Source organism: Somniosus microcephalus, chromosome 2 (assembly GCF_052327205.1).
Source record: "Somniosus microcephalus isolate GS21.2 chromosome 2, FLI_Smic_1.0, whole genome shotgun sequence".
Lineage (NCBI taxonomy): Eukaryota > Metazoa > Chordata > Chondrichthyes > Squaliformes > Somniosidae > Somniosus > Somniosus microcephalus.
Genome location: NC_140988.1, coordinates 111,179,508 through 111,203,101, shown reverse-complemented (window position 1 = coordinate 111,203,101; position 23,594 = coordinate 111,179,508). Strand labels below are relative to the sequence as shown.

At 50.8% G+C, this 23,594-nt stretch overlaps 1 protein-coding gene across 1 annotated transcript in view; it reads left to right on the top strand.

Moving 5' to 3' along the window:
* sorcs2 (sortilin-related VPS10 domain containing receptor 2) overlaps positions 1–23,594 on the top strand; it is an 879,651-nt gene that overhangs the window by 827,631 nt on the left and 28,426 nt on the right. The window contains exons 22-24 of the mRNA XM_085964704.1: positions 8,654–8,779; positions 14,882–14,981; positions 16,918–17,020. Of these exons, the coding sequence (XP_085820830.1) occupies positions 8,654–8,779; positions 14,882–14,981; positions 16,918–17,020 (329 nt within the window). The remainder of the gene's footprint in view (positions 1–8,653; positions 8,780–14,881; positions 14,982–16,917; positions 17,021–23,594) is intronic.

Below are 23,594 nucleotides of genomic sequence, written 5' to 3'. Positions count from 1 at the left end.
CTGGCACCTTTCTCCCCCTCCCCAGTTCACACTGGCTCCTTTCTCTCCCCCTCTCCAGTTCACACTGGCACCTTTCTCCCCCCTCCCCAGTTCACACTGGCACCTTTCTCCCCCTCCCCAGTTCAGACTGGCACCTTTCTCCCCCCCTCCCCAGTTCACACTGGCACCTTTCTCCCCCCCTCCCCAGTTCACACTGGAACCTTTCTCCCCCCCTCCCCAGTTCACACTGGCACCTTTCTCCCCCCTCCCCCATTCACACTGGCACCTTTCTCCCCCCTCCCCAGTTCACACTGGCACCTTTCTCCCCCCTGCCCAGTTCACACTGGCACCTTTCTCCCCCTCCCCAGTTCACACTGGCACCTTTCTCCCCCTCCCCAGTTCACACTGGCACCTTTCTCCCCCTTCCCAGTTCACACTGGCAGCTTTCTCCCCCCCTACCCAGTTCACACTGGCACCTTTCTCCCCCCTCCCCAGTTCACACTGGCACCTTTCTCCCCCCGCCCAGTTCACACTGGAACCTTTCTCCCCCCCTCCCCAGTTCACACTGGCACCTTTCTCCCCCTCCCCAGTTCACACTGGCACCTTTCTCCCCCCTCCACAGTTCACACTGGCACCTTTCTCCCCCTCCCAAGTTCAGACTGGCACCTTTCTCCCCCCTCCCCAGTTCACACTGGCACCTTTCTCCCCCCTCCCCAGTTCACACTGGCACCTTTCTCCCCCCTCCCCAGTTCACACTGCCACCTTTCTCCCCCCTCCCCGGTTCACACTGGCACCTTCTCTCCCCCTGCCCAGTTCACACTGGCACCTTTCTCCCCCTCCCCAGTTCACACTGGCACCTTTCTCCCCCCTCCCCGGTTCACACTGGCAGCTTTCTCCCCCTCCCCAGTTCACACTGACACCTTTCTCCCCACTCCCCAGTTCACACTGGCACCTTTCTCCCCCCTCCCCAGTTCACACTGACACCTTCCCCCCCCCCTCCGCAGTTCACACTGGCACCTTTCTCCCCCTCCCCAGTTCACACTGGCACCTTTCTCCCCCTCCCCAGTTCACACTGGCACCTTTCTCCCCCTCCCCAGTTCACACTGGCACCTTTCTCCCCCTTCCCAGTTCACATCGGCACCTTTCTCCCCCACCCTAGTTCACACTGGCACCTTTCTCCCCCCCTCCTCAGTTCACACTGGCACCTTTCTCCCCCCCCTCCCCAGTTCACACTGGCACCTTTCTCCCCCCTTCCCCAGTTCACACTGGCACCTTTCTCCCCCTCCCCAGTTCACACTGGCTCCTTTCTCTCCCCCTCTCCAGTTCACACTGGCACCTTTCTCCCCCTCCCCAGTTCACACTGGCACCTTTCTCCCCCTCCCCAGTTCAGACTGGCACCTTTCTCCCCCCTCCCCAGTTCACACTGGCACCTTTCTCCCCCCCTCCCCAGTTCACACTGGCACCTTTCTCCCCCCTCCCCAGTTCACACTGGCACCTTTCTCCCCCCTCCCCAGTTCACACTGGCACCTTTCTCCCCCCCCCTCCCCAGTTCACACTGGCACCTTTCTCCCCAGTTCACACTGGCATCTTTCTCGCCCCTCCCCAGTTCACACTGGCACCTTTCTCCCCCCTGCCCAGTTCACACTGGCACCTTTCTCCCCCCTGCCCAGTTCACACTGGCACCTTTCTCCCCCCCTGTCCAGTTCACACTGGCACCTTTCTCCCTGTCCCCAGTTCACACTGGCACCTTTCTCCCCCTCCCCAGTTCACACTGGCACCTTTCTCCCCCTCCCCAGTTCACACTGGCACCTTTCTCCCCCTCCAAAGTTCACACTGGCACCTTTCTCCCCCTTCCCAGTTTACACTGGCACCTTTCTCCCCCTGCCCAGTTCACACTGGCACCTTTCTCCCCCCCCCCCCATCCCAGTTCACACTGGCATCTTTCTGCCCCTCCCCAGTTCTCACTGGCACCTTTCTCCCCCCTCCCCAGTTCACACTGGCACCTTTCTCCCCCTGCCCACTTCACACTGGCACCTTTCTCCCCCCTCCCCAGTTCACACTGGCACCTTTCTCCCCCCTCCCCGGTTCACACTGGCACCTTTCTCCCCCTCCCCATTTCACACTGGCACCTTTCTCCCCCCTCCCCGGTTCACACTGGCACCTTTCTCCCCTCTCCCCAGTTCACACTGGCACCTTTTGCCCCCCTGCCCAGTTCACACTGGCACCTTTCTCCCCCCTCCCCGGTTCACACCGGCACATTTCTCCCCCTCCCAGTTCACACTGGCACCTTTCTCCCCCTTCCCAGTTCACACTGGCACCTTTCTCCCCCCTCCGCAGTTCACACTGGCACCTTTCTCCCCCTCCCCAGTTCACACTGGCACCTTTCTCCCCCCTCCCCAGTTCACACTGGCACCTTTCTCCCCCCTCCCCAGTTCACACTGGCACCTTTCTCCCCCCTGCCCAGTTCACACTGGCACCTTTCTCCCCCTCCCCAGTTCACACTGGCACCTTTCTCCCCCTCCCCAGTTCACACTGGCACCTTTCTCCCCCTTCCCAGTTCACACTGGCAGCTTTCTCCCCCCTACCCAGTTCACACTGGCACCTTTCTCCCCCTCCCCAGTTCACACTGGCACCTTTCTCCCCCCGCCCAGTTCACACTGGAACCTTTCTCCCCCCCTCCCCAGTTCACACTGGCACCTTTCTCCCCCTCCCCAGTTCACACTGGCACCTTTCTCTCCCCCTCCCAGTTCACACTGGCACCTTTCTCCCCCCTCCACAGTTCACACTGGCACCTTTCTCCCCCCTCCCCAGTTCACACTGGCACCTTTCTCCCCCCTCCCCAGTTCACACTGGCACCTTTCTCCCCCCTCCCCGGTTCACACTGGCACCTTTCTCCCCCTGCCCAGTTCACACTGGCACCTTTCTCCCCCCTACCCAGTTCACACTGGCACCTTTCTCCCCCTCCCCAGTTCACACTGGCACCTTTCTCCCCCCTCCCCGGTTCACACTGGCAGCTTTCTCCCCCTCCCCAGTTCACACTGACACCTTTCTCCCCACTCCCCAGTTCACACTGGCAGCTTTCTCCCCCTCCCCAGTTCACACTGACACCTTCCCCCCCCCCCTCCGCAGTTCACACTGGCACCTTTCTCCCCCTCCCCAGTTCACACTGACACCTTTCTCCCCCTCCCCAGTTCACACTGGCACCTTTCTCCCCCTCCCCAGTTCACACTGGCACCTTTCTCCCCCTTCCCAGTTCACATCGGCACCTTTCTCCCCCACCCTAGTTCACACTGGCACCTTTCTCCCCCCTCCTCAGTTCACACTGGCACCTTTCTCCCCCCCCTCCCCAGTTCACACTGGCACCTTTCTCCCCCTCCCCAGTTCACACTGGCTCCTTTCTCTCCCCCTCTCCAGTTCACACTGGCACCTTTCTCCCCCCTCCCCAGTTCACACTGGCACCTTTCTCCCCCTCCCCAGTTCAGACTGGCACCTTTCTCCCCCCTCCCCAGTTCACACTGGCACCTTTCTCCCCCCTCCCCAGTTCACACTGGCACCTTTCTCCCCCCCTCCCCAGTTCACACTGGAACCTTTCTCCCCCCCTCCCCAGTTCACAATGGCACCTTTCTCCCCCTGCTCAGTTCACACTGGCACCTTTCTCCCCCCTCCCCCATTCACACTGGCACCTTTCTCCCCCCTCCCCAGTTCACACTGGCACCTTTCTCCCCCCTGCCCAGTTCACACTGGCACCTTTCTCCCCCTCCCCAGTTCACACTGGCACCTTTCTCCCCCTCCCCAGTTCACACTGGCACCTTTCTCCCCCTTCCCAGTTCACACTGGCAGCTTTCTCCCCCCTACCCAGTTCACACTGGCACCTTTCTCCCCCTCCCCAGTTCACACTGGCACCTTTCTCCCCCCGCCCAGTTCACACTGGAACCTTTCTCCCCCCCTCCCCAGTTCACACTGGCACCTTTCTCCCCCTCCCCAGTTCACACTGGCACCTTTCTCTCCCCCTCCCAGTTCACACTGGCACCTTTCTCCCCCCTCCACAGTTCACACTGGCACCTTTCTCCCCCTCCCAAGTTCAGACTGGCACCTTTCTCCCCCCTCCCCAGTTCACACTGGCACCTTTCTCCCCCCTCCCCAGTTCACACTGGCACCTTTCTCCCCCCTCCCCAGTTCACACTGCCACCTTTCTCCCCCCTCCCCGGTTCACACTGGCACCTTTCTCCCCCTGCCCAGTTCACACTGGCACCTTTCTCCCCCTCCCCAGTTCACACTGGCACCTTTCTCCCCCCTCCCCGGTTCACACTGGCAGCTTTCTCCCCCTCCCCAGTTCACACTGACACCTTTCTCCCCACTCCCCAGTTCACACTGGCACCTTTCTCCCCCCTCCCCAGTTCACACTGACACCTTCCCCCCCCCTCCGCAGTTCACACTGGCACCTTTCTCCCCCTCCCCAGTTCACACTGGCACCTTTCTCCCCCTCCCCAGTTCACACTGGCACCTTTCTCCCCCTCCCCAGTTCACACTGGCACCTTTCTCCCCCTTCCCAGTTCACATCGGCACCTTTCTCCCCCACCCTAGTTCACACTGGCACCTTTCTCCCCCCTCCTCAGTTCACACTGGCACCTTTCTCCCCCCCCTCCCCAGTTCACACTGGCACCTTTCTCCCCCCTTCCCCAGTTCACACTGGCACCTTTCTCCCCCTCCCCAGTTCACACTGGCTCCTTTCTCTCCCCCTCTCCAGTTCACACTGGCACCTTTCTCCCCCCTCCCCAGTTCACACTGGCACCTTTCTCCCCCTCCCCAGTTCAGACTGGCACCTTTCTCCCCCCTCCCCAGTTCACACTGGCACCTTTCTCCCCCCTCCCCAGTTCACACTGGCACCTTTCTCCCCCCTCCCCAGTTCACACTGGCACCTTTCTCCCCCCTCCCCAGTTCACACTGGCACCTTTCTCCCCCCTCCCCAGTTCACACTGGCACCTTTCTCCCCCTCCCCAGTTCACACTGGCATCTTTCTCGCCCCTCCCCAGTTCACACTGGCACCTTTCTCCCCCCTGCCCAGTTCACACTGGCACCTTTCTCCCCCCTGCCCAGTTCACACTGGCACCTTTCTCCCCCCCTGTCCAGTTCACACTGGCACCTTTCTCCCTGTCCCCAGTTCACACTGGCACCTTTCTCCCCCTCCCCAGTTCACACTGGCACCTTTCTCCCCCTCCCCAGTTCACACTGGCACCTTTCTCCCCCTCCAAAGTTCACACTGGCACCTTTCTCCCCCTTCCCAGTTTACACTGGCACCTTTCTCCCCCTGCCCAGTTCACACTGGCACCTTTCTCCCCCCCCCCCCATCCCAGTTCACACTGGCATCTTTCTGCCCCTCCCCAGTTCTCACTGGCACCTTTCTCCCCCCTCCCCAGTTCACACTGGCACCTTTCTCCCCCTGCCCACTTCACACTGGCACCTTTCTCCCCCCTCCCCAGTTCACACTGGCACCTTTCTCCCCCCTCCCCGGTTCACACTGGCACCTTTCTCCCCCTCCCCATTTCACACTGGCACCTTTCTCCCCCCTCCCCGGTTCACACTGGCACCTTTCTCCCCTCTCCCCAGTTCACACTGGCACCTTTTGCCCCCCTGCCCAGTTCACACTGGCACCTTTCTCCCCCCTCCCCGGTTCACACCGGCACATTTCTCCCCCTCCCAGTTCACACTGGCACCTTTCTCCCCCTTCCCAGTTCACACTGGCACCTTTCTCCCCCCTCCGCAGTTCACACTGGCACCTTTCTCCCCCTCCCCAGTTCACACTGGCACCTTTCTCCCCCCTCCCCAGTTCACACTGGCACCTTTCTCCCCCCTCCCCAGTTCACACTGGCACCTTTCTCCCCCTGCTCAGTTCACACTGGCACCTTTCTCCCCCCTCCCCCATTCACACTGGCACCTTTTTCCCCCTCCCCAGTTCACACTGGCACATTTCTCCCCCTCCCAGTTCACACTGGCACCTTTCTCCCCCTGCCCAGTTCACACTGGCACCTTTCTCCCCCCTCCCCAGTTCACACTGGCACCTTTCTCCCCCTCCCCAGTTCACACTGGCACCTTTCTCCCCCCTCCCCAGTTCACACTGGCACCTTTCTCCCCCCTCCCCAGTTCACACTGGCACCTTTCTCCCCCCTCCCCAGTTCACACTGGCACCTTTCTGCCCCCTGCCCAGTTCACACTGGCACCTTTCTGCCCCCTGCCCAGTTCACAGTGGCACCTTTCTCCCTATCCCCAGTTCACACTGGCACCTTTCTCCCCCTCCCCAGTTCACACTGGCATCTTTCTCCCTGTCCCCAGTTCACACTGGCACCTTTCTCCCCCTCCAAAGTTCACACTGGCACCTTTCTCCCTCTCCCCAGTTCACACTGGCACCTTTCTCCCCCCTCCCCAGTTCACACTGGCACCTTTCTCCCCCCTCCCCAGTTCACACTGGCACCTTTCTCCCCCTCCCCAGTTCACACTGGCACCTTTCTCCCTCTCCCCAGTTCACACTGGCACCTTTCTCCCCCCTCCCCAGTTCACACTGGCACCTATCTCCCCCTGCTCAGTTCACACTGGCACCTTTCTCCCCCCTCCCCCAATCACACTGGCACCTTCCTCCCCCCTCCCCAGTTCACACTGGCACCTTTCTCCCCCCTCCCCAGTTCACACTGGCACCTTTCTCCCCCTTCCAAGTTCACATTGGCAGCTTTCTCCCCCCTCCCCAGTTCACACTGGCACCTTTCTCCCCCCCTCCCCAGTTCACACTGGCACCTTTCTCCCCCCCTCCCCAGTTCACACTGGCACCTTTCTCCCCCCTTCCCCAGTTCACACTGGCGCCTTTCTCCCCCTCCCCAGTTCACACTGGCTCCTTTCTCTCCCGCTCCCCAGTTCACACTGGCACCTTTCTCCCCCTCCCCAGTTCACACTGGCACCTTTCTCCCCCTCCCCAGTTCAGACTGGCACCTTTCTCCCCCCTCCCCAGTTCACACTGGCACCTTTCTCCCCCCTCCCCAGTTCACACTGGCACCTTTCTCCCCCTCCCCAGTTCACACTGGCACCTTTCTCCCCCCTCCCCAGTTCACACTGGCACCTTTCTCCCCCCCCTCCCCAGTTCACACTGGCACCTTTCTCCCCCCTCCCCAGTTCACACTGGCACCTTTCTCCCCCCTCCCCAGTTCACACTGGCACCTTTATCCCCCCTGCCCAGTTCACACTGGCACCTTTCTCCCCCCTGCCCAGTTCACACTGGCACCTTTCTCCCCCTGCCCAGTTCACACTGGCACCTTTCTCCCCCCTCCCCAGTTCACACTGGCACCTTTCTCACCCTCCCCAGTTCACACTGGCACCTTTCTCCCCCCTCCCCAGTTCACACTTGCACCTTACTCCCCCCTCCCCAGTTCACACTGGCACCTTTCTCCCCCCTGCCCAGTTCACACTGGCACCTTTCTCCCCCTGCAAAGTTCACACTGGCACCTTTCTCCCCCTCCTCAGTTCACACTGGCACCTTTCTCCCCCCTCCCCAGTTCACACTGGCACCTTTCTCCCCCCTCCCCAGTTTACACTGGCACCTTTCTCCCCCCCATCCCAGTTCACACTGGCACCTTTCTCCCCCTGCTCAGTTCACACTGGCACCTTTCTCCCCCCTCCCCCATTCACACTGGCACCTTTCTCCCCCCTCACCAGTTCACACTGGCACCTTTCTACCCCCTCCCCAGTTCACACTGGCACCTTTCTCCCCCCTCCCCAGTTCACACTGGCACCTTTCTTCCCCCTCCCCTTTTCACACTGGCACATTTCTCCCCTCCCCAGTTCACACTGGCACCTTTCTCCCCCTCCCCAATTCACACTGGCACCTTTCTCCCCCCCCCATCCCAGTTCACACTGGCACCTTTCTCCCCCTCCCCAGTTCACACTGGCACCTTTCTCCGCCCTCCCCAGTTCACACTGGCACCTTTCTCCCCCTCCCCAGTTCAGACTGGCACCTTTCTCCCCCCTCCCCAGTTCACACTGGCACCTTTCTCCCCCCTCCCCAGTTCACACGGGCACCTTTCTCCCCCTCCCCAGTTCACACTGGCACCTTTCTCCCCCTCCCCAGTTCACACTGGCACCTTTCTCCCCCTGCCCATTTCACACTGGCACTTTTCTCCCCCTCCCCAGTTCACACTGGCACCTTTCTCCCCCTCCCCAGTTCACACTGGCACCTTTCTCCCCCTGCCCAGTTCAGACTGGCACCTTTCTCCCCCCTGCCCAGTTCGCACTGGCACCTTTCTCCCCCTCCCCAGTTCACACTGGCACCTTTCTCCCCCTGCCCAGTTCACACTGGCACCTTTCTCCCCCCAGTAGCACTCCTGGCTCCTATCTGATACAACTGCTCCCGAGATGAAACTGCTGTACACGATCTCTCAAACCTCGTGTGCGAATCCCCACCCTTAGCGAGCAGGAGATTTCCATCCTCCAGAGCTGCATCAGGTCGGAGAATATTCAAGCTGTGGTTATTTTTAATCGCCATTTCATTAATGGCCTTTATTTCGTCCATAGACTTGAAGGTATCTCCCATCCCTTTCAGCAACTAGAAAAGGGACTATTTCGCATTCAGAAAAATTTCAAAGTGAAATACTTGGAAATATTTAGCCTAACGTAGTAATCATTGTATTTGCAGACAACAGGCATACCTGAGGAATTACTATTGACAGTGGTAAGAGTGGGCCTACCCACCACAGCTGAGCTGTACCTGCTCCCACCACCACAGAAACCGAAGAGGAAAAGAAGCACAAACACTGACAAGGTACCAAATTTGAACCTTTATGGGAAAGTCAGTAATATGAAGGTAAATCAGAGCTATATGAAAACAGCTTAACCTATAGAATTGGTCACGTCATGAGTTGTATATAAAGACAACATCAACTTACGTTTGCATCATCCTTTAACATAGCAAAAGGTCCCAAAACATTTCAGAAAGGGTGGGAGTGGAGAGGCAAATGCTAAGGTGGAGTTAAGAGAAAGAAAAATAAAAGCAAAATACAGCAGATGCTGGAAATCTGAAACAAAAACAGAAAATGCTGGAAACGCACAGCAGGTCAGGCAGCATCTGTGGAGAAAGGAAAAAAGTTAACACTTCCGGTATAAGCCTTTTTTGGAGTTAAGCGAAGGGTTGGGAGAGATGACTGTAATCATTGTTGAAGAGGTAGATTTTGAGAAGGCTATTAAAAGTGGGGAGAGATGTAGTATGGTGGCGAGGTTTAGGAAGAGAATTCCAGAGTCGTCATCTTCTTTCGAATGGTAGTAGCAAAGCAAATCAAATGTCAATATCTAAGTCAGCTATTCCAGAGCAGGGCTGTGATGTCTGACGGTTCTGCCACTAATGATGGAGCAGAGGGAGATGGAACATACGGTACACCAAAGTTTAAAGCTGAGATGTAGGGCTGGAGGGGGTTACAGGGTTAGGGGTGGTGGTGGAGAGATGGTGTAAACATTGTCTCCATGTAAATGTGCATATTTCATAGAATCATAGAATGGTTACAGCACAGAAGGAGGCCATTCAGCCTGTCGAGCCTGTGCCGGCTCTCTGCAAGAGCACTTCAGCTAGTCCCACTCCCCTGCCCTTTCCCTGTAGCCCTGCAATTTTTCTCCTTCAGATACTTATCCAATTCCCTTTTGAAAGCCACAATTGAGTCTGCCTCCACCACCCTTTCAGGCAGTGCATTCCAGAACCTAACCACTCGCTGCGTAAAGTTTTTCCTCATGTCGCCTTTGGTTCTTTTGCCAATCACCTTAAATCTGTGTCCTCTGGTTCTCGATTCTTCCGCCAATGGGAACAGTTTCTCTCTATCTACTCTGTCCAGAGCCCTCATGATTTTGAACACCTCTATCAAATCTCCTCTCAACCTTCTCTGCTCTAAGGAGAACAACCCCAGCTTCTCCAGTCTATCCACGTAACTGAAGTCCCTCATCCCTGGAAGCATTCTTGTAAATCTTTTCTGCACCCTCTCTAAGGCCTTCACATCCTTCCTAAAGTGCGGTGCCCAGAATTGGACCCAATAACCCAGTTGAGGTGAACCAGTGTTTTATAAAGGTTCATCATAACTTCCTTGCTTTTGTACTCTATGCCCCTATTCATGAAGCCCAGGATCCCGTAAGCTGTTTTAACCTCTATCTCAACCTGCCCTGCCACCTTCAATGATTTGTGCATATATACCCCCAGGTCTCTCTGTTCATGTACCTCCTTTAGAATTGTACCCTTTAGTTTATATTGCCTCTCCTTGTTCTTCCTACCAAAATGTATCACTTCGCACTTTTCTGCATTAAATTTAATCTGCTAAGTGTCTGCCCGTCTCACCAGCCTATCTATGTCTTCTTGAAGACTATCTCTAGTCTCCTCACTGTTCACTATACTTCCAAGCTTTGTATCATCTGCAAATTTTCTGATGATACTCATATTGATGTTCGGGTTTATGTGCATCTTGATTCGTGGTGTATTTGTTCTTGTAGTACGAGCTGTCCTATTGTGTAAGTGTAAATTTCAGATAATTATCTTAACTGTAAACATGTACTGGAATTTCCATAAGTTTTGGTGTGAATGATGTGAAGTGCATGCATACTATTGGCTACAATTATACTGCTCTATAATTATACTGCACTTCGATAATTATAATGAAATTAATAAATGACTTCTAATGTAAATGTTAAATATGGGGGCTATTGTGTACTGGATTCTGCCAACTGAAATTGCCTAAATGCAGTCATTAACAGTCAGAGTTTACAGATTGAAAAGGCTTCAGAAAATCCATACATAATTAATGGAAATTTAAATGTAATCCAGGTATAGGAAAATACAGACAGGTGATATTACTTCACCAAGAAAACAAGTCTAGAATGGCACTAGCTTTTAGCACTGGGGGTACGGTAGCATTGTGGTTATGTTACTGGACTAGTAATCCAGAGGCCTGGACTAATAATCTGGAGATGTGAGTTCAAATCCCACCACGGCAGTGGCTTGGTAGCACCACTACTGACCAAGGTGGCCAAGTCCTGAAGGTTGGGCTTACAGCAGGTGGTGAGAGAACCAACACGAGGGAAAAACCTACTTGACCTCGTCCTCACCAATCTACCTGTCGCAGATGCATCTGTCCATGATAGTATTGGTAAAAGTGACCACCACACAGTCCTTGTGGAGACGAAGTCCCTTCTTCACACTGAGGACACCCACAGTGTTGTGTGGCTCTACCACCGTGCTAAATGGGATAGATTCAGAACAGATTTAGCAGCTCAGAACTGGGCATCCATGAGGTGCAGTGGGCCATCAGCAGCAGCAGAATAGTACTTCGCCACAATCTGTAACCTCATGGCCCGGCATATCCCTCACTCTACCATTACCTTCAAGCCAGGTGACCAAACTTGGGTTCAATGAGGAGTGTAGAAGAGCATGCCAGGAGCAGCACCAGGAGTACTTGAAAATGAGGTGCCAACCTGGTGAAGCTAGAACACAGGACTGTCTGCTAAATAGTGGAAGCAGCACAAGAGATAGCTGCGGATAGGGCAAAGCAATCCCACAACCAACGAATCAGATCAAAGCTCTGCATTCCTGCAACATCCAGTCATGAATGGTGGTGGACAATTAAACGACTAATGGGAGGAAGAGGCTCCATGAACATCCCCATCCTCAACGATGGCAGAGCCCAGCACGTGAGTGCAAGTACCATCGCAAGTGGATGATCCATGTGAAGATGCCAGTCTTCAGCCATTCAATTCACTCCATGTGATATCAAAAAAAGACTGGACACACTGGATACAGCAAAGGCTATGGGCCACGAAACATTCCGGCTGTAGTGCTGAAGAATTGTGCTGCTGAACTACCTCTAGCCAAGCTGTTCCAGTACAGCTACAACACTGGCATCTTCCCAACAATGTGGAAAATTGCACAGGTATGTCCTGTCCACAAACAGCAGTATAAATCCAATCCAGCCAATTACTGCTCCATCAGTCTACTCAATTATCAGCAAAGTGATTGAAGGGGTCATCGACAGTGCTATCAAGAGGCAGTTACGCACCAATAACCTGCTCACTTATGCTCAGTTTGGGTCCACCAGGACCACTCGGCTCCCGAACTCATTACAGCCTTGGCCCAATCATGGACAAAGGAGCTGAATTCCAGAGATGAGGTGAGAGTGACTGCGTTTGACATCAAGGCAGCATTTGACTGAGTGTGGCATCAAGGAAGATGGCTGTGGTTGTTAGAGGCCAATCATCTCAGCCCCAGAACATTGCTGCAGGAGTTCCTCAGGGAAGTATTCTAAGCCCAACCACCTTCAGCTGCTTCATCAATGACCTTCTCTCCATCTTAAGGTCAGAAGTGGGGTTGTTTGCTGATGACTGCACAGTGTTCAGTCCCATTTGCAATTCCTCAGATAATGAAGCTGTCCATGTACGCATGCAGCAAGACCTGGGCAATATTCAGGCTTGGGCTGATAAGTGGCAAGTAACATTTGCGCGACACAAGTGCCAGGCAATGACCATCTCCAACAAGAAGAGTCTAACCACCTCCCCTTGACATTCAATGGCATTACCATCATCGAATCACCCACTATAAACATCCTGGAGGTCACCATTGAACAGAAACTTAACTGGACCAGCCACATAAATACTGTGGCTACAAGAGCAGTCAGAGGCTGGGCATTCTGCAGTGAGCGAATCACCTTTGACCAACGTTCCCGCTAAGTTGTGCAACGGTCTGGAGGTCCCGCACAGACACTCAATTGCTTTTCTGTGGGAGAAACCGTGCATGCACGAGAATTTGAATGGGCTGCACAGGCACTTAAACGAACCACGCACCCCCAAAGAAATAAATTGCTCCTGACTCCCCAAAGCCTTTTTCACCATCTACAAGGCACAAGTCAGGAGTGTGATGGAATACTCTCCACTTGCCTGGATGAGTGCAGCTCCAACAACACTCAAGAAGCTCGACACCATCCAGGACAAAGCAGCCAGCTTGATTGGCACCCCATCCACCAACTTAAACATTCACTCCCTCCACCACCGGCGCACCGCGGCTGCTGTGTGTACCATCTACAAGGGACACTGCAGCAACTCGGCTTCTTCAACAGCACCTCCCAAACCCGTGACCTCTACCACCTAGAAGGACAAGGGTAGCAGGCGCATGGGAACACCACCATCTCCAATTTCCCCTCCAAGTCACACACCATCCTGACTTGGAAATATATCGCTGTTCCTTTATCGTCACTGGATCAAAATCCTGGAACTCCCTCCCTAACAGCACTGTGGGAGTACCTTCATCACACAGACTGCAGCGGTTCAAGAAGGTGGCTTACGACCACCTTCTCGAGGAGCAATTAGGGATGGACAATAAATGCTGACCTCGGCGCCCACATCCTGTGAATGAATAAATTAATGAATAATTTTTCAATTCAAAACAGCAATGGATCCAGCATCCCTGCTTTTGCACCCCTCTACCTCTCCACCTCCCTCTCCTCCTGTAAGACCCTCCTTAAAACCCACCTCTTTACCCAAGCTTTTGGTCACCCCTCCTCATATATCCTTCTTTGGCTCAATGTCCATTTTTTGTCGGATTACAATTCTACATTGAAGCCGTTACATAAATGCCAGTTGCTTTTGTCGTCAAGTAGTTTGGGGCTTTGTTGTCAGGCTAAATTGTTACGTCATAATGCAGAAGCCTGCAGTATCTGTCATTTTGGTGGAGATGGTGGAGCAGAGGGCAGCTTGGAGGCATTGTCTGGAACTTGAGTTTCCACTAGAAAAATGCCAAGATCAAAATCAAGCAGCATCTAGTTGGGAGGCAGCAATCTTTAGGGAGGCCATCAATTCTTACATCAGTGAAACAATTGCCATTTTTAACTAGTGAATATGTTTTTCTATGGCACTAGTTCAAGTAGCACAACTGCTTGTTATATTCACAACCCCCTGAGATATCTGCGCTCCTCTAATTCTGCCCTCTTGAGCATCCCTGATCAGGCATCCCTGATCCCTTAAGGCTAAAGGGATCAAGGGATATAGGGAGAAAGCAGGGACAGGGTACTGAATTTGGATGATCAGCCATGATCTCATTAAATGGCAGAAAAGGCTCGAGGGGCCGAATGGCCTACTCCTGCTCCTATCTTCTATGTTTCTATAATCGTTCAACCATTGGTGGCCGTGCCTTCTGTTGCCTAGGCCCTAAGCTCTGGAATTCCCTGCCTGAACCTCTTCGCCTCGCTACCTCTCTTTCTTCCTTTAAGACGCTCCTTAAAACCTACCTCTTTGACCAAGCTTTTGGTCATCTGCCCTAATTTATCCTTATATGGCTCGGTGTCAAATATTTTGTCTTAAAATTCTCCTGTGCAGCACCTTGGGACATTTTACTACGTTAAAGGCGCTATATAAATACAAGTTGTTGTTGTTGTAAGTGGGAGACCAGTAGCTGTGTATGCGATCGACAAGGCGCTGCAGTCTTTGGCATAGGGTTAGATAGCCTGAAGTGTTGTGTTAGAATTAGCCATGAACACTTTACTAAACAGCGGAGATTATTGGTAATGGGAGTAGTAGGTATGGGGATGGGAAAAAGTAAAAATTTTGATTTAATCCAATGTTTCATGGGTTTTGGCAAATTCAACTCGGACTGCAATGAGCCTCAAATTGAGCTGCCTCACTCATCCTTAGTGTATCTAAGGTAATTGTTATTGAATTAAATCAACAATGTAAGTGAGGTAATTGTCATTGAATTAAATCAACAATGTAAGTGAAAATCACAATGAATTCTGGGTAGAACTGCTGGTGTTGGGAATGGAGGTGATTGACAAGGTTTTTGAAGCTTGAGCTCTGCGTCAATTTATTCTGCGCTATCAGTTGATAGCTTGTTTCTGTGTTTTTTCCCCAGGGAATTGAATCCTTAATAGAAGCTCTGACAGAAAGCCAAGTAAAAATTTCTCTGAAACCAGGGGTGGAAGTGACTGTTACGATGGCTGATTATAGAGCAGGTAAGGTCACATTATAAGTCACAATAAAATAGGGCTGAATAGTATCAAAAACAAGCTACGTTATAATGTTCACATTTGACTTGTTCTTCAATAAAGATGCCATTGACACTATGTTGATGTCGGTTCCTGTTCTCTGCAAAACACTGGAAGTGTTGGTGTTGAAAATCCACAGGTCTGTCATCTTGGCATAAGGGCTGGTAATCTAAGCTGCTAATCCCGTCAGACTTTCCAGGGTCAGGGAGAGGCTCCCTCATTAGCATTTCAGTTGTAGGTGCCCACGCCACAGTGGTCACATCTAGGGCGCTCGGCATAGCGAGGAGACTCAGGAAATGCGGAGCTGCAAATCCACTTTGGGATGGCACCACTGACACCAGTACAAAAGATTTCTGTGGCCCTCGCCCCTCTTTGTAAAGAAGCTAAAAAGAAGCATTAAAAAAAAAACAGGAACCCCAGGTGTGCCCCACTTCATCTGCTGATGTGCCTCATTCATCTGCACATACCAGCCACCAGGCTGAGGCAATTCCCGGCCGAGGAATTCATTCCCCAGCCATACCCCCTGTGACATGAAGAGCCACTTTTGGATGAACTTTGGTTCTGCCCAAATAAGCCCTCTCTCTGGAAACTTAGCAGTGAGGTTGGGACCCATTGGGCAGGATTTTCATTGTGCCGTGGAGTCGGGATTGGCGGTGTGCGGGGGGTTAAAATCCCCAAATCAGTGGTCCCGACCCCTTCCCGCAACCAAACCCGCCTCCATGCCAGTTTCAAAGGAGGCGGGTACCCGCCCCGCACTGGGACCTGCCTACCCGAGGCGGGAAGGGATTAGTGCCAATTAACTGCCTGTTAACAGGTAGTTAACAGGCAGTTTTTGGCCTAATCCCTATTTTTGATGTTGAAGTGTGGGATTCCCGACGGCCCCAAACCACGCCAAGTTAGAGGAGGCGGGCCGTCGGGTTGGAGGGGTCGAGATGTCGGTGTTCAGGTGAGTGATGTGTGCATGAGTGCAAAGGTAAGTGTGTTTGGTGTATCTAAAGTGATTAAATAAGTTTTACATACCTTTTCTTACCTTTTCAGCCTTCCTTCCTTTAGGTTCCGGGAGACCCTCATCTCACCGGCACAGAAAGCAGAATGGCTGCGAACTGTCAAAAGTGACAGCCTGCAGCTTTCTGTGCAGGAGAGATTTCTAACTGAGTCTGTGGAGAAGGACTCATGTTAGAAGTAAGACTGTCAGCGTTTGACAGCTTCAAACAGCTGTGAAACGCTGATATTTCATCTGTCAAAAGTTCTTGACAGATGACATTTCAGTCTGTGATGTCACCTGTTGCCGGGTGGCCCTTAATTGGCCTGCTGAGCTCGCTGGGTGGGCTCAACAAGGTCAATCAGGTTAACATCGCGTGGATTGGCCACATCTCGATGGAGGCAGGACTACAACCCCGAAAGTTGTAGTCCCACCTCCAACCTGACTCCTGAATGAAAATCCTGGCCATTGTATCCGGGCCTAATTCATGGGCTTTAAGCCACACTCCTGATGACCTTCCACCAGGAGTGTTCCATTCATGTCTGCAAATTCGGGGCCCGTTGTTATTGCATGATTATGTAGATTGAATTAGGATATAGCAAGTGACAATAGAATGTTACTGTGCAGGGAATAAATATTAAACACCAATTCCCATCAGTTTATATCCTATTTAGTTTCATCCCATTTCTGAAAAGCGCATTTAATTTGTTATTGTCAGTGCAAGTTTTTATATGGAAAAGTGGAGAAATTCTTTTATTAAGTTCCTACTTTTGTACGTAGAGATAAAGCAATAATCTGGGGGTGGTTTTCAGCAAAGAAGCATCCTTGAGGACTGAAAACCTTGTGTTGCACTTTGAAATTGGGTTGTTAAAATACTCTCTGCTATTGACCTCAATATTGTGTCAACATTTTCTTCTTCAGTTTCCCAGAAAAGCATTGGAGGGAAAGGCGTGTTGATTGTCGTGGTTATGTTTGTGATCTGCCTACTCATCGTTGGAGTTTTCATCTTACACAAGTTCAAGAGGTAAGTGCTTTATTAGGAGGATCTGAGACTGAAGCGGGTTGAAGCTTGGTCGCGAATCTACAACTCTAACCCAATCAAAAGAAGCCTTTTCTTCAGGAGGCCAAGTTGCTAGAAATAGAAAATTGGACTCACAGTTAGGAGACCCAAGTCTTTGCTGGGTGGGGTTGCAGTTTTCCCGTTGGGACCAGGCCAGCCAGAGGACTGGGGAGGGTAGTGGTCCAATTATGCACTAGTCAAGCTTGCTTCCTGGCAGGCAATCGGGGAGCGTCATTGACATTGTCCAATTTACCAACTGGACTACCTTAACTTCCCAAATGAGCAAGGTGCTGTGAATGAAAGGCGGAAGGAGAAACATAGGGCTAGAAATTCAATCGCCAAGCGCCAGATTTTCAGGTGTGAACTCGTGGCTATTTGTCCAACATGGCGTGTGTCGCGTGTGCAGTCAATCCATACTGGAAGTGCACTGCGTGCCATATTGGGTCGGGCATCCCGTAGTCATCAGGGTGCCTGTCAGAAACATGCACCGAGATCATTGTAATATGTAAATAAGGGTCCTACACTGCTTGTAGGACACCTTTGTGAAATTGGTATGCCCCAACATCTGAATCGATGTTTCCTCAACTTGCCCAGCAAATCATGGCAGTAACATTTGGGAAAGAACCTGCAGAAGTACTGTTTAAAGAGATCATCACCTCCATTCAGGTCAGTCGCTGGTTTGTCCTGGTAAGCTGCTGGTGAACTTCTAGACCTCGTTCTGCTGATTTTCTATGTTGGACAACTATATTCTGAGTTCTGCCAGCAACAGGAGTTGCAGGAGTGGTTATTTGCCTTGCAACCATATTATTTGCCTCCTGGAATCTCTGTTGAGTCTGCCTTTGGGACTGTGGGAAGCAGCAGCAGCAGCAAGAAGTCGAGAGAGAGCAGGAGCTGCTGGCAGAAGAGGAATGAGGAGGGCACTGCGCAGGAGGACTTGCCCAGCGCGGGTCTTCAGGGAACATTTCTCCTATCTCCTGTTGCAGCTCGAACTGGAGCCCCAAACCAGGGTGTGGACAGCACTGCCTGTGGCTATCAAGGTCACCGTGGCTCTTAACTTTTATGCCACAGGTACCTTCCAGGCTGCAACAAGTGACATCAGCAACAACTCCAGTTCACTGTCCACTGCTGCATAAGGGAGGTGATAGATGCTCCCTATTCCAAGAGGAGCAACTACATCTCCTTCCCCATGGATTAGATGAAGCAGGGCCAGCCAGCAGCAGCTTTGTGCACTTTGCAGGCTTCACAACAGAACGGGATACCACGTCCAACTCGTTTGCGATGATGGGCAGTGGATAATGGAAGAGGACAGCAGGTGTGGCTCCCATGGAGCCAATGCCACACTCTTGGGGCAGCACCGCCGCCCTCCCACTACTCTGCACAAGAATAGAGTGCAGGAGTGATATGCTCTGGACGTTCCTGGACCCCAGAGTCAATATGGCAGCAGTCTGAGTTGTCGTAGAAGTTGTCAGAGCTGCCACCAGAGACTTCGCCATTGTGGGCCCCACTGCAGTGTTCATGGAGCTGACCACTTGCTCCTTGGTTGCCTGCATGGTCTCATTGCCCTGCACAAAGACCCGACACAAGTTGGAACTGGATTCCTCCATGCACCATGCCATTGTGCGCAAGCTTGCTGACAGACATCCCAGTGCACTCAGCAGTCCCTGGTGTATAGCCATCAGCCTTCTTCTGTACTCTGGGCCTCTGAGGTCTGTATTTGAGTCTTCTGCAACAGGGCTAGGTTGTGAGGTCGCCCTCCGGCAAACTTATTCCTGTGCCGCCCCCAGCCCCCTGCCTTAGTTCATGCACACTTGTGCTCAGTGAATTGCCTTGTGAAGATCCCTCTAGCCTGTTATGTTCACAAATAAATAGACGTTTTCATTATGAACAGCTAGCTTGAGCTAGTCATTTATTCAGCCATGTGGACTAGTGTACAGGCATCCATCTTGACTACTGCCTCGTGGGTAGCCCCCTACTAAACATATAGCTCCACCTAGTGTACCATTCTAGAATGACATGTTACTGATCATTACATGCCCCCTTCCTTAAAGGTTAAACAAAATCAATATCAATCAATCATAAGGACATAAACATCTTCACAACAGTCAACACATTTTCAAAGCTTTAATTTATGAACTCTAAGCTTTTCATTCTTTTATTATAGTTTTCTTTGTACTCAAAGATTAAGTCTATCAGGCTTTTTTACTTCATGTGTGGATCTTCTCAGCACAGGTAAGTCTGATGTGTTTTCATGAGAGCCTGTATGTGTGTTTGTGTTGGATTGTTCTGGTGGTGAGTGACAAGATTCAGTTGCGGCATTGTCATCGATTTGCTCTTGGATAGTTTCTTGTGTTTTCAGGAGGGAACGGCGGTTCCTCCTGAGAATCTGTCCTTCCTCAGTTCTAACAGTGTATAACCTTGGTCCTACTTCCTCAAGAACTGTAGCTTTCCTGTTCCATGCATTTGGATCCTCAATCCTGACAACATCATCCCTTGTCAATGGTTTCAGAGTTTTGGCTGACTTGTCATAGTGTGATTTCTGTTTCAGCTTTAACAGTTGAAGTCTCTGTCTCAGTTCCTTATTCTGCTTTTCTTTTGCACAGCAGGGTAGCGTGGTGCGCAACTTGCGACCCATTAGGAGTTCAGCAGGTGAAGAACCACTGTCTAAAGGGGAGGCTCGGTAGCTCAGCAGGGTGAGATAAGGATCAGACTTGCTTTCTGTTGCTTTCTTCAGTAGCTGCTTGAGAACTTGAACACCTTTCTCTGCCTTACCATTCGACTGAGCATACAGAGGACTGGATGTGATGTGTTGAAGGTCATAATGTGCTGCAAACTGTTGCCACTCCTTACAGTTGAAGCACGGACCATTGTCGCTAACGGCAATCCTGGGAATTCCATGTCTGGCGAAGATGGATTTAACATGCACTATGACTGCTTGCTGATGTGCTTGAGAGCAGCGCCATCTCAGGATAGTTAGAATGGTAGTCAATCACTATTAGATAGTCTTTACCATTCAGATGAAAGAGGTCCATACCAACCTTTTGCCATGGTGCTGTTGGTAAGTCAGCTACTATCATTGGTTCCTTTGCTTGTTTGTTTTGGTGTTTCTGACATGTCTCACATTCGCCTATCATGTTCTCAATGTCCTTATTTATGCCAGGCCAATAAACAGTGTCTCTTGCTCTCCTTTTGCATTTTTCAATTCCGAGGTGTCCCTCATGAATCCTTTTGAGCATGTCTTGACGTAGAGCCTGTGGAATGACTATTCTGTTCTGTTTTAGTAATAGTCCACTTGCGACACTTAACTCTGACCTGATGTGATAGTACTTTGGACAGGAACCTTTTGGCCAACCATGATGAATGTTCTCTATTACTGTTTGTAACACTGTATCTTTTACTGTTTCTTCTGCTATTTGCTTTGATTTTGTGTCTGACACGGGCAGCGCAGCAGTGACCATACTCACATGAACATCCACGTCTTCCTTAGTAGAGCTCACATGACTCATTGTGGGTGCTCGGGATAGTGCATCTGCTAACACTATGTGTTTGCCTGGTGTGTAGATCAGTTCAAAGTCATATCTTTGCAGCTTCATCATGAGTCGTTGAATCCTTGGAGACATCTCATTCAGATTTTTTTTTATGATGGCAACCAGTGGGCAGTGGTCTGTCTCAACTGTAAAGGTGGGAAGTCCATATATGTAGCCATGGAACTTTTCTAGTCCAACTACCAAGCCTAGACATTCCTTTTAAATCTGGGTGTAGCGACACTCAGAATCAGTCATAGACCTGGAGGCATAGGCAACAGGCTTCCAATCTTCACCCTCTGCTTGTAGCAGGACCACGCCTAGGCCATCTTTTGATGCATCCGTTGACACTTTGATTCTCTTTGTTGGGTCAAAGAAGGTGAGTACAGGTGTGGTTGTCAGCACTGTTTTGGTTTCATCCACTCTTGTTCATGTCTTTCTGTCCATGTAAACTCATTTGTTTTATGTAGCAGGTCTCGCAGACAGGCTGTCTTGGCTGACAAGTTAGGAATGAACTTTCCAATGAAGTTTATCATCCCCATGATGCATAGCACTCCTTTTTTTGTCAGTGGGTCGGGGCATGTTGAGTATGGCGTTTACTTTTTCCATATCTGGCTCTATTCCTTTACCAGATAGATTATCTCCTAGGAAAGTGACTTCCTGGACGCCAAACTGACACTTGGCTTTGTTGAGCTTCAGTCCATTCCGGCGTATGCTCTGTAGCACTTTAGTCAGTCTCTCATTGTGTTCTTTCAGTGTGGAGCCCCAGATGATGATGTCATCAACATAGACCCAAACTCCTTCCAGACCTTCAATTATGTGTTCCATCGCTCTATGAAAGATTTCAGATGCAGATATTATCCCGAAAGGCATTCTGAGGAAACAATACCTGCCAAATGGTGTGTTGAAGGTACAGTATTTGGTGCTCTCTTCATCCAATTTTAGTTGCCAAAATCCTCGTGAGGCATCGAGCTTTGTAAAGTATCTGGCACCTGACATTTCACTGGTGATTTCTTCTCGCTTGGGAATCTGGTAGTGTTCACGTTTTATGTTTGCATTTAAGTCCTTTGGATCCATGCATACTCTTAGATCATTGTTCTTTTTCTTTACACATACCATGGAGTTAACCCAGTCTGTTGGCTCTTCGACTTTCCTGATGACTCCTAGTGTGGTCATTCTGTCCAGTTCTTTCTTGAGCCGGTCACGCAGGGGTGCTGGAACTCTCCGTGGAGCATGTACCACTGGCTGAGCATCCTCCTTTAGCTGGATCTTGTAAGTGAATGGTAGAACTCCAAATCCTTTTAACACATCCTGGAAATTATTCACTACAGAATCCACCGAGTCATCTGGTCTGCTTATGGCGCAGTTTATACGGTAGACTCTCTTGACCAGTTCTAAGTCCTCACAAGCTTTGTCACCTAGTAGTGAATCAAGTCCTACAGCCACAACAGAAAACATGAGATGATGCACTTTGTCTTTGACTGTCACTTTAAGTCTGCATACACCTAAGCTATCTATTTTCTGTCCATTATAGTTCTTCAGTAGTACTGACTTTTTCTGTATTTTGGGCTTTTCTTTCATATTTTTAATGTAACTAATGCTCCATTTACCTGCAGTGGCATCATCCATTTGTCCTCTTTTACTGCATTAACTTTATGTTCAGCATTGTCCATTCCTGAGGGCTGCACATTTTCTGTATCCTTTTCTATATTGTCACATGACACCATTCCTACAAAAAATGTCTCACTTAAATCAGTGTCCTCAATCACATTGACTTGTTGCCCTTTCTTTGTTTTTACTTTTGAAAAGCATTGTTTGGCAAAGTGATTCTTTCCATTACATTTTGTGCACATTTCCCCAAATGCTGGGCATTGTCTCGACTGGTGCTGGTAACCACAGCGTTTACAATTAAAAGTTCCATCCTCCGATTGCTTTGCATTTCTGTTCTGCCCACGTTTCTTCCTCTTGTAGGACACAGCACCGACAGCAGCACTATCACTACAGTCGCATTATTATTAATTTCACTGAAAGTCTTTGCGTGCTGTTGAGCTAGCTCACTGGCATGGCATATTTTCACAGCATTCTCCAATGTTAGTTCGGTTTCTCTCAACAGACATTCCCTGACTTTTTTATCATGAATACCAAACACAATCTGGTCACGAATCATGGATGATTTCAGTTCAGAGAAATTACATGTCTGTGCTTTCAGTTTCAGATCGGTCACAAAGCTATCAAAAGTCTCATTTTGCTGCTGTGTCTGTGAACGGAACACGTACCTCTCATAGGTCTCGTTCTTTTTGGGAGAACAATGTGTATCAAACTTCTTTAGCACATCGTCCATCTTTTCTCTGTCCTCCTCTTGATTAAATACAAACGTATTAAATACCTCTGTCGCCTGCGGGCCTGCAACCGTGAGCAGTAACGCTATTTTCCTTGCGTCTGGCATCGTACCGAACCCGATGGCGGCAATGTAGAGTTCGAATTGTTGTTTGAAAGTCTGCCAATTGCAGTCGACATTCCCCGTGAGTTTCAAACCCTCCAGTGGCTTCAAATTCTCCATGTCGCGTTTCACAATATTCAGCAGATATTACCAATCCTGCTACCATGTTATGTTCATAAATAAATAGACGTTTTCATTATGAACAGCTAGCTTGAGCTAGTCATTTATTCAGCCATGTGGACTAGTGTACAGGCATCCATCTTGACTACTGCCTCGTGGGTAGCCCCCTACTAAACATACAGCTCCACCTAGTGTACCATTCTAGAATGACATGTTACTGATCATTACATAGCCTACCCTCTAAACTTCAAGTGTCAGGGCCCTCTACATTCTCTGTACCTGAACTGCAAGAGATGGACAAGGGATAGCTTTTTGTGTCAAGGGAAGCAGAGAGCAATGAATGGCCACTGAAAGCAGCTGCACTTGTCATGCAAAGTGTGTTGGGTGAGACAGAGGGGAAAAGACAGTAAGATGTGAAGATATCCTGTGGGACATCTCCTCCAGCTTTGCCACTCAC